This window comes from Nicotiana attenuata, unplaced genomic scaffold (genome assembly GCF_001879085.1).
Source record: "Nicotiana attenuata strain UT unplaced genomic scaffold, NIATTr2, whole genome shotgun sequence".
Classification (NCBI taxonomy): Eukaryota; Viridiplantae; Streptophyta; class Magnoliopsida; order Solanales; family Solanaceae; genus Nicotiana; species Nicotiana attenuata.
This window is the reverse complement of record NW_017675027.1, coordinates 28,116-40,495: the sequence shown is the minus strand read 5'-3', so window position 1 is coordinate 40,495 and position 12,380 is coordinate 28,116. Positions and strand designations below refer to the sequence as shown.

Here is a 12,380-nt window from a genome sequence, read left to right as displayed (position 1 = left end):
TATATATATATATATATATAGACGTTAAAGAACGATGAAGTTGGATAAGCACAGCGTGAGCTTAGGCATCCAAGAGATTATAATTCGAACAGCAATTAGCAAGATAACTATACATCCCTGAGCCCTCTAAAACCTTCCTATTCCTAAACCTAATGGGAGTAAGATGATACTGAGATTACATTTCTTTGTTTTCCTTGAAGTAACATATTATAGCTTCGAAAGATGGGTCACTTCTCCTAGTTGCAATGGCGGATCTATGTATTAATTTTAGGTGCTTTTGCACCCATTGAGCTCCACATAAACAGTGTATAGTTATATCAAAAATATAGATAAAAACTATATAAGATGCTAGCAAGCACCCATGAACCAAAAAAACTAGTGGGAGATGTAGTGTTGAGGTTGAAGTAAAGGCGTGTCTGAAGCTAGATGTGCGGGTTCGATTCCTACTTGACTTGTGACTAGAAGTCTTTTTTTGATAATGATAATATTAACCATAATTATTATTTATTAACCTTAAAATTCTGGATCTTGTCACTGCATACTTGTTCATATTTTAATTTATTCAAAAAGTTAATGATGAAAGAAGAAAGATGGGAGTGGTGTAGTATATAGTATAATATTAATATTATAAATGCATAATTGCATATCCGTCGGACCCAGCCACTGATTGATGAGGAAGAAGTTGGAAAATGGCTAGAATGGAGCGGCACGGTGATCGAGAGGTTGGTGTATGCCTGATCACTGGCTCACCATCAATTCAATGAATTTTTTTCAGATGCACCGCTACGTTTGAAGTTCGCTTTACCACAAGTTTAGAATCTTTGAAGTCTGATAAATTCCAGATTTCCAATCTCTGGAGGTGTTATTGAGCTTTCAACCTATTCATGCTACAAAGAAAATCTTGCAACTATGAAATCTGACAGTTGTTCTCCCTAAGATTCAAATAGGTTAGCCTAGATAATTTAACGAAAATCTTGTGAATGTGTAACGACCCGACTGGCCGTTTTGAGTATTTGTAGTTCGCCGATGTTTTGATGGCTCGATTATCTCCGCATAGTGTATTATGACTTGCGTAAATCGTCGGTGTTGGTTTTCAAGTTATCCGGAATCGATTTGGAAGAATGAACGTCAAGATTTAAGCTCTAAGTTAGAAGAGTTGATCAAGTTTGACTTTTTAGCATTTGACCTCGGAATGGAGTTCCGTCAGTTCTGTTATCTCCATTGGGTAATTTTGGACTTAAGAGCACGCCCAGATTGTAATTTGAAGGTCCGTAGTCGAATTAGTCTTGAAATGGCGAAAGTTGGATTTTTGAAAAGTTTGAACGGGAGTGGACTTTTTGATATCGGGATCAGATTCTGTCACAACCCGAAATTTCCACCGTCGGGACCGTGATGGCGCCTAACATCACACTTGCTAGACAAGCCAACGTTAGAGGTTATTTAGCCATTTCTTTCCAGTTTTAGTAATCATCAGTAAGCAGGCAAAATGAAGCGAAATAAATGTAAGATGCATAGATATCAATTACGATTACATAATACTCCTACCCAGAGATCCGGTGTCACAATTCACGAACACACTATGATTTTCTGCAAACATCAGTCTAAAAGAAATTACAATTAGTTTGAAAAAAAAGAAAACAGTAATATAGAGATGTAGAAAGGGACGCTAGGGGCCTGCAGACGCCAACAGGACTACCTTGGGTCTCCTAGTTGAAAATATCTGCAACCGACCTCTCGATCGGCCACTACCTGCTCCAAAATCTGCACAGAAAGTGCAGAGTGCAGTATCACCCATGTACTGATAAATGCCGAGCCTAACCTCGACGCGGTAGTGACGAGGCTGCGGCGGGGCAATTACAATAAAACCTGCATACAGTGTGTAATAAAAGCAGAAAGAAGGACAAGATAATATAAAGCAGTAACTTGCAAGAACTGAACAAAGAACTCAAGTGTCTTGACAGTATCCAGCTATAACCAATCCTTAAGTGATATGTAAGGCTACCGAATAACTTACACAGTAGAAGAAAGATACATAGACACATAAAGTGATGCGGCGCGCATCCCGATCCCACCATATATCAATGTCAATATGAATATTCACCCTTATTACTCTATATTAATCCACCCTTATTCCTCCTGTTACGCCGTGCAACCCGATCCCACCGTATACTACCATTTCACCCTTATTCCTCCTGAATATATCACCTTTATTGCTCCTGTTGCGACGCGCAACCCGATCCTACCATATAAGCATAAATTACTCAACAAGCACAGAAATTTCACAAATTAACTCAAAACTCTTCAGAATATTTAAACCTCAAACCAAAGCAAACGGAAAGCTTGTACATTATGAAACTTCACACAAGTAATGCTACTCAGCGAAACCAATCCAAAGTATACCACAAAATACCGAAAAACCACTTTAAGCCAATAATATGAGACAATTATTGGCTTGTAATACACCTATTACAAGCCACTTTGCAATACACCTATTACAAAGACTTCAACTCATGACTAACTCTAGTGACGATACAAACACTAAGGGTTTATGGTTTTACAAGGGGGTTCCTAAGCAATGCTTCTAGCTAAGCAAATTAGGAACTACAATGAAGAACAATTACAAAGTCACTACTCAACTAAGGACAATAAGATACTAGGTTTAGGAACTGGTCCGTAGTAGTGTTAAACTTTGTTCTTGATGCACTTGAGAATTGAATACTCGAATATCATATGGCTTGAATGCTTGAAGTGAATTCTCAAGTGTTCAAGTGATGTTTTGTTGTAATACTCTTGTTAATACAACTTGGATGACATCACTTGAATGATGTAATCACTTGGTTGGTCAAAGGACAAGTGACCGCAGAACTGTGTTGCACTGTTTCTGTGTACAGTGTAGGCAGTCACTTTCCAACTGTACACAGTTGACTTCGTACTGCTGTCAGGGAAACACAAGGGATCAGGTCCCTGTGTTGGTTCTCTATCTTCTGAAGTTGTAGCAATTCACATTAGCTGGAGTCCGTTGATTAGCAATGTGTACCAAGTTTGTCAGGTTCCCTATCTGGTTCTTTGACAATAAGTTTGTTAGATCATCAAAACATAAAGCTAAGACATTGGAAACCCATCAATAGATAACACGTGTCAAACAATAAATGGTCGTGTTTGACATGTAAGCGCAATTGATATACACACTCGATTGGATGTATTTATTAGTACTCACTCCGTCAAGTTGAGGTGTTCAAATGAAAAAATTTTAAGTTTATTCATCGGATTGACAATTGGGTGCAAGTTTAAGTGGCCAGGAGGCCATTTTGCCAAAAAAATATCCAATTTGCAATCGCTAAAAGTAATTTATACTGTTTTAAAAGGCTTTTATGGGACTCGCCTCGAGGCTCGCCCCGGGGTGGGGCACTATCAAAACGCCTTGAGACTCATATGTGGGGCTTAGTTCTCTGAGGCTTACGCCCCCAAGCGCCCGACGGTGCGCCCTAAACACCCCTAACGCTCAACGCTCGGGACTCGCCGAACAATTCCTATGCAAATCATGTGTTGAATTCACTAATTTGCATTGTTAACTCTCAAAATTCTTTAACAAATGAATGATTAAAGTTCTATTTATCTATAAAAATATGAAAATTGTGAATAGCTCAAATAACGAAATATATTATTGCATACTTACTAATTGAGAACATTGTGAGGGTGAATATCATTTGAACATTTCTTCTAAAAGTAGATAACCAAAATTTATATCTTTACTTGATAGATATTCATGTCTTAGTTCTATGTCTCTCAAAATAATCATAAATTTTTCGTTTTACTATTTAAAAATAATTTTATATTTACTCATGAAGGAGTAATATTTTAAATTACAGTACTGAAAATTTTATTGTGTATTTACTTTTAAAGAGGTAAAATATGCAGTTTGATATATTTTTGAAGAAATTATAATTTTTAATTGTTTGAGAGTTAAGAGGTTGGAGTTTTCATAGTAGTTTTAACCGTATTGTATTATTTATACTTGTAAAACATGCTAAATATTTTATTTTATATGAGTTTCTTTAATTCTTTTTAGTTTTCTTGAACTTTTAATGTATCTCTTATATTTTATTGTATTATAATGCTATATTATTAATTCATAAATTTTAAAAATTAAAGATATGTGAGGCTTACGCCCCATGTCTCGAGGCTTTCGCTCGTCCCATATTAAGAAAAATGCTCCGCCTCACGCCCTCGCCTTTTAAAACACTTGTAATTTATCGTTTTCGTTTCAGAATATAAACTTTTGCAAATGTTTTCAAACGTAAATAGGAAGGAGACCTAATCTCATTATTTCAAGGGCGTACAGTAGATTGAAGAATTAAGAAAGTGGAAATTTTAAGGTCAAAAATAGATAACGTCCCGCTATGTGAATTAGGGCCGTGCATAATTTGGTAAATACCAAATAACCGTACCGATACCGAAAATTTTGGTATTTGGTATACGGTATTTTGGTATTTGGTATGGTATTTGGTTTAAGTTTTTTAAAATATTGGTATTAGGTATGGTATTTGGTATTTTAAAATAAAATATCGGAATACCGATACCGTACCGAAATATATATTATATTACACAAAATACATTTTATCAATTATAACATAAATATAAAAAATCTAAAATTTTACTTTCCTTTATTCTCTAAGTTCATCAATTAACTCTAAACAAGTAACAAGACATTTTTAATGATCAAATATTCTTTTTGTACAATTTTCTCTATTTGGGTCGATATTTGCTAGTTTTGGACAAATTTTTTGTCAGCAAACATTTTCAATTTTATATTTTTGAGTACTTTAATTAAGAATATTAGACTCTATGTCTTTATGCACTAATTAGTATTCAAATCCAATAAACCGAAGTTACCGAACCGAATAGATCGAAACCGAAAGGAAAAAAACCGAACCATACCGAATTTAATTAGGTACGGTATTGGTATAAGATTTTGAAACTGAATACCAAAAATACCGAACCGAAATGTCTAAATACCGTACCATACCGACCGACGAACACCCCTAATGTGAATGGCATAACTTCTCTTCTCGGAACTTTTGAATTGTTTAGATTTTCAATTCTTTGAAATTTGAGGGTTTTGCGTGAGAATTAGGCAGGAGAAGCAGAGAAGAAAGATTAGCCACTTTATAATAAAAAAGAAATATAGGCATTTTATGAGTGGACTAATGTTAATAAAAATGATTCCTCTGGACTATCAAACTGGATTGTTTTCTCAACTCAAAATATTTGTTGAGATGAATGATTATTTGGATAGATTTTTCAAATTTTATTTTGCCCTGCGTCGCAGCCACCTTTATTTTATTTTTTTTCCTTTCGTTCTTGTATTCTCAATCTTCCTAGTTTCCTGTTTCTCATCCCATAAGAGAATCCAATCCAGAAATGGCTTCGATTTCTTCTCAAACAATTTTCTTGTAAAATTCTCCAAATTAAGTATTTCAAACACACCTCGAATATTTCAAAATTTCCACTCTATCCAACCAATTTAACTGCAAAAAAGGAAGCGCAAAGACCAATTTCGATTGAGAAGTCGGTAATGGCGGCAGCTGGACTGGCTATTTTTCAAGTGGGTCTTTTTGGCCTGTTTATGTTGCAAAAGGAGACATTTTTTTAAAAAATTCAGGCTCTTTTTCATGTGGGTCTCGGTCAGTTAATGGTGTTAAGCTCCTTTACGTTGCAGCGAAGAAAAATTTTTGCGACTGAGATGGGCTATCGGAGTGAACTGGTGAAGAAACCCAATGGAGCTTTAGTGACTGCAACGTGCTTGTAAAAATGTTTGATAGAGAACCGTGAGAAGGCGGCTGAGAATATGGTGGAAAATTGAAGGAAGACGGTGATTTATTGGTGGTTCAAGTTGGGTGGTTTTGTGATGTTTCGATGGTGGAGGAATGGACGGAGAAGTGGAATTATTTTGTAAAAATAGCACGGTATAGCCAGTTTTCGGACTGGTCATTCAAAAATAGCCAGCGTTTACGAAGTCAATGAAAAAAAGCCACTATTTTGCTGCAACAGAGACCGGTCCAGCATAATATACTGGAGTTCGGTGCACCTGTGTATGAACTCCATGCTGGACCGGTATACTTTGCTGACTCCAGTATAATATACTGGAGACTGGAGCACCGGTGCTCCAAACTCCAGTATATTATACTAGACAATTATACTTGCTGGAACTCCAGTATATTATGCTGGAGTTCTAGTGTACTTATGCTGGAACTCCATCATATTATGCTGTAGTTCTAGCATACTTATCCTGGAACTCCATTATAATATGATAGAGTTCAAGTATACTTATGCTGGAACTCCAGTATAATATACTGGCGTATTTTCCGGGTTTTGAACAGTGTTTTCGCTCAGATTTATCTTTACATGAAAAGTGGCTAAATTTCGATTACTTTTGAAACTGGGCTATTTTTGAACGACCAGTTATAAATCTGGCTATTTTTAAATTTCTCCCAATTATTTTTTAGGAAATATATCAAATTGCAGCGAGGCATCTATTTGGTAAACTACTACTACCTCCGGTCCACTAAGTGACCAATTTACTTTTTTATTTTGGTCCAAAATAAGTGTCCATTTATATAATCAAGAAAAAATTCAATTTATTTTTACAAAATTACCTTTACGTACATATCCCTAAAAAGTTTTCTTACTCATCAGAGTAAATGTTTAATTAAGGGTAGTTTAGTCATACTATATATTATTGTATAGAATTTAATAGTTTCTTAATAGACGTGCCTAAAGCAAATTGGTCACTTATTGTGAACCGGAGAGAGAGTAATGAATTACAAAACGTGTAGCAGGCTAGCTAGATCTCAAAAGGGTCAAAGATTCTGGCTTGGCAGTCTTGTATAATTGCTTTCTTGTGTTGTTTATTAGGAAAGCAGTGTGCAAGTTCCACCCGAAAGAAGATGAAGTTACTTGAAAGAGAAATATGTTGACTTAATCTGAATCAGAAAATAATTGCACATGACAAATAATTATTTGATACTGTTAAAATATAAGTTCATTATCAAAGAAAGCTCTTGCCATTTTTTCCTAACAATGCGAATCTTCTTCCTCATGTTTTTCTTCTTAATTAGACTGTCTTTCCAAGAAAATTTATTTCCAAGCACGGAACAATCCATCTTACTAAGTCTGAAACAACACTGGAGCGATCCAGAGATCTTCCAGTCATGGGATTTGAAATATTCGCCATGTAGTTGGTCCGGAGTGTCATGTATGAATGGCTTTGGCAGGGTCACACAGCTAATTCTAGGAGGAAATAACATTACTGGAACAATTCCATCAACAATATGTCAGCTCAAGAACCTTACCTTGATTGATCTCTCCAACAACAACATTTCAGGGACCATACCAGCTAGCCTGAAGGACTGCTCAAAGCTACAACACCTGGACTTATCCAACAATTATTTGAGAGGCCAGATTCCAGGTGAGTTGTTTAGGATTGATAGATTAGCCAGTTTGTATCTTAAAGGTAACATGTTTTCGGGTGAGATGCCAAAAGAAATATCAGCATCCCAACTGGAAAATCTTGATCTTTCTGGGAACTACTTGGACAGCTCGATCCCAGAAGAATTTGGGAGCTTGAAAAAACTTGTGAAATTGGACCTGTCACATAATTCTCTAAGTGGTTCAATTACTAATCAGTTGTTCCAGTTGCATCGTTTGCGTCACTTGTTACTGAGTCATAACTACTTATCTGGTGTGATACCTAATGCAACGGACTTGTTTAGTTTGTATAGTATGGATCTTTCTCATAACCAATTGAAAGGTTCTATATCAAAGAGATTTTGGGATTTACCTGGATTGCATGCTTTAGATTTGTCTTATAATCAATTATCAGGAGACATTTCTGAAAGTATAGAACATCTTTTGCCTAGTAATACTCTAAGGCTTTGTTCCAACAAATTCTCAGGGAGAATTTCTGCTGAATTTGTGAAGCTAACATATGAAGACAATTGCTTTGATGAGTCCAACCTTTGTTCAACATCCAAGAACTCCTTCCCTGATATACCAAGCTGCTCTTCTGGTGATAAGGTTCGAAAGTTTCTGAGAGAAAAACACTTGATTATCTTAATTCCTGCTGTAGTTGTTGGAATAGCTATACAGTCAGTATGGATATTTTACATGGTCAGGAAGCATTGGTGGAAAAAAGATTGCATATCGATGCAGTTAGTATGGATCTTTTCCTTGATCAGAAAGCCTTGGTGGAAAAAGAAGCAGAACATTGAAGAGGACTTGAAATTAATTTCATTTCACAAGTTGAGGGTAACTACGGAGGACATTATGTCTGGCTTGAAAGACGAAAATGTGATAGGACATGGAGGATCAGGGAAGGTCTATCGAGTTGTGATCGACCAAATCGGCGATACTTATGCTGTTAAAAGTATATGGCATGACAAAAGTTCAGGTGGAAAACTGCCAAAGGATTTTTTGGCAGAAGTTCGAATACTTGGTAGCATTCGACACAAAAACATTGTCAAGCTCTTTTGCTGCATCTTTAGCACAGACAAAAACCTTCTAGTCTATGAATACTTTGAGAAACAAAGCCTGGACAAATGGCTTCACAGAAAGAGAAGAGCAGCCTCACCAGGTCAAAGTAGTATCCCAGCCCTGGATTGGCGAAAGAGATTAAAAATAGCCATTGGTGTAGCTCAAGGACTCTGCTATATGCACCATGATTGCACTCGGCCCATCATTCACAGAGACATTAAGTCGAGCAATATCCTTCTGGACTCGGAATTCAGTGCAAAAATAGCAGATTTCGGACTAGCAAAAATGCTAAACAAGCGGGACGATGATCCTGAGACAGCTTCTGCTATAGCTGGAACTTTCGGTTACATTGCCCCAGGTACATTACAGTTCAAATTATGTATTTTAACCTCTTGAGTATATCAAAAGAATTTATCTAACTCTGATATTAAAATTAATATTTGACAGAATATGCCTCTACATTCAAAGTGAATGTGAAGACGGATATCTATAGCTTTGGTGTGGTGCTATTAGAATTGACAACGGGGAGAGAACCCATTATCCAGGACGAGCAAATGAATCTAGCACAATGGGCTCAAAAGCATTACAGAGAGGGAAATTGCATTGTTGAGGCCCTTGATGGAGAAATCATGGAAGCAACTAATTTGGAACAAATGACGAGTGTTTTTAAACTCGGACTGATGTGTACTGGTGCATTACCATCTGGTAGGCCGTCAATGAAGGAGGTTTGCTACATTCTTCAAAGCTGCAGAGACCCCAAACTTTGAGGGAGGATAATGTGTAGTCTTATGTCGACAAACACAGTTCTAATTTGTAAATGTAATAGAATGACAAAGCCATGTTGGTAACAATGTCTTCGGAAATGTATACTCTAAGTTACAACATATATGGTACTCGTCCATGCATTATTTGAGACAACAAAATCAAGGCGAGTCATTTTGCATAATAAGTATGGTTTAATTTTACAACCGTTTTAGACACTCAACTGCATTGGCATTTTCAAGTATTGCCAAATTATACTTCTTGTTGTGTTTTTGGCTAAAAAGTGGTGTGAATCAAAAATGGAGGAAAAAATAAAAGTTAAAATTTCTTTCCTTTACAAAGAAACATTGTCCCATATTGAAGGAGGAAAAGTGATTTGATGGGTTTATATATACGACGCACTTCTTCTAGTTCTTAAAGAGTTGAGAAGAAGGCCTTGTGCCACTATCATCGTCGCTCGCTTGGCTGACTCTACCGTCTCAAGAAGCTCTTTGAGAAGATTAAGGTATAACAATTCTCCTCTTTTTAATTATGACTGACATTATGAAAAGAAAGTTCGTTGCCCTTGAAATTTTGGGCAAGAACTATATGGCATGGGTGTTGGATGCTGTCACGACCCAAAAACCACAAGTCGTGATTGCACCTAACTCAACCCGCGAGGTAAGCCAACTAACAGAAAATACAACTCGACTGAGATTATAAGAGAATAGAAAATAGACAACTGAACGTTTACAAATTTACCAAGACCAGGTAGTACGAATCACGAGCTTCTAAGATTTGGAATTTCAAAACTGATACAAATAAATACACGTTCTGATTGAAGGTTACATAAACAGATTTGCAATAATCTGAACTACCAAGGACAAGTGGCAGCTATATCCAAACGCACGAACGTCTTCCGAAACAGCACCTGACGTCACCAGCAACTCCATTCCAAAATCTGCACGGGGCGTGCAGAAGTGCAGTATCAGTACAACCGACCCCATGTACTGGTAAGTATTTTTGTCTAACCTCGTCGAAGTAGTGACGAGGCTTTTAGTTAAAAAGATGCTTATTAAAATAACATGTACATTAGATTAACAGTAAAGCAGTTCAAGATATAACAGATAAAAATAACATACACAACTCGACGAGACAGTCAATAATTACTAAAAAGAACCACAATAAAATTTTCACGATCCTTTCTTGTATGAGATTTATGTCCAATATGTCAAAATATCAGATCACATGGCATGGTAACACCCTTCGTGCTTTTATCTCATCCTCACTATGTATAAATAAATTTATGAAACAATTCAATTAGCACGGCAACACCCTTCGTGCGTTTAACTCATCTTTCCCAACTGATCGTATAACAGAGCCAACCATATCACATGAACACAATAATAGGAATTACTAAGTAGGAAATACGTAAGTAACAACAGTGGACAAGGATACACATGTGGGTCATAGTAAAGGACTAAGCGAAAAACACGTGAGTAACAACAACAATTGGAGAACAGGAAATATCAACTTCAATTAACTAGCATATTGGAGGCCTAAGTACAAATATAACAATTAAGAAGAAAACACATGTTCTTTACAAATTAACAAGTAAAGGCATGAATGGCTAACATAGTGGAAAGCTTATATTGAAGTGCAACAGAATAGATACAACATATAATATAAAAGCAGAAATAGACAAAGTAATTGCAGGTTAAGCAAGTAAAAGACATGGACAGTGCAACAACAGTCGAGATAAAGGTCAAGTACATGACAATAACAACAAGTCACCCCAAATATGTAAATACAACAATAACAGCTCAAGGTAAGGGCACAACCGTATACACGGGAAATAGATATCATATCAAAATGCATGTCTCTCGTCTTCACCTGTACGGAAACACCCTTCGTGCCATGACCTCAACATAACATACAAACATAAAAATACAATTGAAATTTTGCGGCATCACCCTTCGTGGTTTTACTCTCAAATGATATGGCAGGACATCACCCTTCGTGCATTTACTCTCAATAATGTGGCACGACATCACCCTTCGTGCTTTTACTCTCAATAATATGGCACAACATCACCTTTCGTGCTTTTACTCTCAATGATATGGCACAGCATCACCCTTCGTGCTTTACACTCTCCCTCATATGATAATGTATAAACAATGACACGGCATCACCCTTCGTGCTTTACACTCTTTCTTACCAAGCATATGAGTATCAATGACAAATAAGGCAGGAAGCACAAACATCAAGGAGAGTGCTTAAATGGATATTCCAAACACATTCCAAATCACAACTTTCCAAGTCAACAATGGTTCAACAACCCTCAAGAACCGTATTATTCAAATACTTTCACGAATCTCATAAATGATCCACAACACAAGTATAGAGCCTAGCATATCAAGAAATTCGATTTTAGTAAAGTAGTAATGATTTCGCATAGAGATGACCGAATTAGACACATGAATGTATTCTTACAATTTCCATCAAGTTTGATCAAGTTATAACAAACTAAGTCTTGATATCCATCATTTAATATTATGTCCTTAGTATCTAAGAGTCAAACAAGGCATTAAGCAGAATGTCACAAAATTCTACAAACACAAATATACTCCGAGCATGATTAACCCTGGCACATACATATACGCTCGTCACCTCATATATATATCACCCCCGCATGTAGCAAACAATGAAAATAGGAGGAATAATTCCCTCATCAAAGCTAGGCAAAATACTTACCTCAATTCGGCTAATCCAACACTCAATTTAGCCTTTTCCTCTACGAATTCGCCTCCGCTCGACTCAATCTAGCGAATGACGACTTGAATACACCACACAATGCAAGAGAAAACAATTTCAATTAATAAAGCTATGATTTTTATTCAATTTTTAAAAAGTCAACAAAAGTCAAACCCCGGGCCCACCCAGGAAAAACCTGGGTCCAAGGGTAGGTCTTGACTACTCATAGCCTCACGAGTCCAAATGTGTTTTTTGTTTCCAAATTCGAGTCATATTCGACTCTCAATTCTCAATTTTTCATTTTTCAAAACTTTGACAAAATCCCCAAATTTTTCTATAGATTTCTCATGAAT

At 36.4% G+C, this 12,380-nt stretch overlaps 1 protein-coding gene across 2 annotated transcripts; it reads left to right on the top strand.

Moving 5' to 3' along the window:
- The first annotated feature begins 6,814 nt into the window (after positions 1-6,814).
- On the top strand, positions 6,815-9,517 carry LOC109219572 (receptor-like protein kinase HSL1). Of its 2 annotated transcripts, XM_019384036.1 has the most exons (3): positions 6,821-7,468; positions 7,955-8,890; positions 8,980-9,517. In XM_019384036.1, exons 1-3 carry the CDS (start codon positions 7,006-7,008, stop codon positions 9,297-9,299), a joined length of 1,719 nt encoding a protein of 572 aa, XP_019239581.1. In that variant the 5' UTR covers positions 6,821-7,005; the 3' UTR covers positions 9,300-9,517. The 2 variants fall into 2 exon arrangements, with proteins under 2 accessions (XP_019239580.1, XP_019239581.1); XM_019384035.1 differs by having other exon boundaries at positions 6,815-8,890.
- The last annotated feature ends 2,863 nt before the right edge of the window (positions 9,518-12,380 follow it).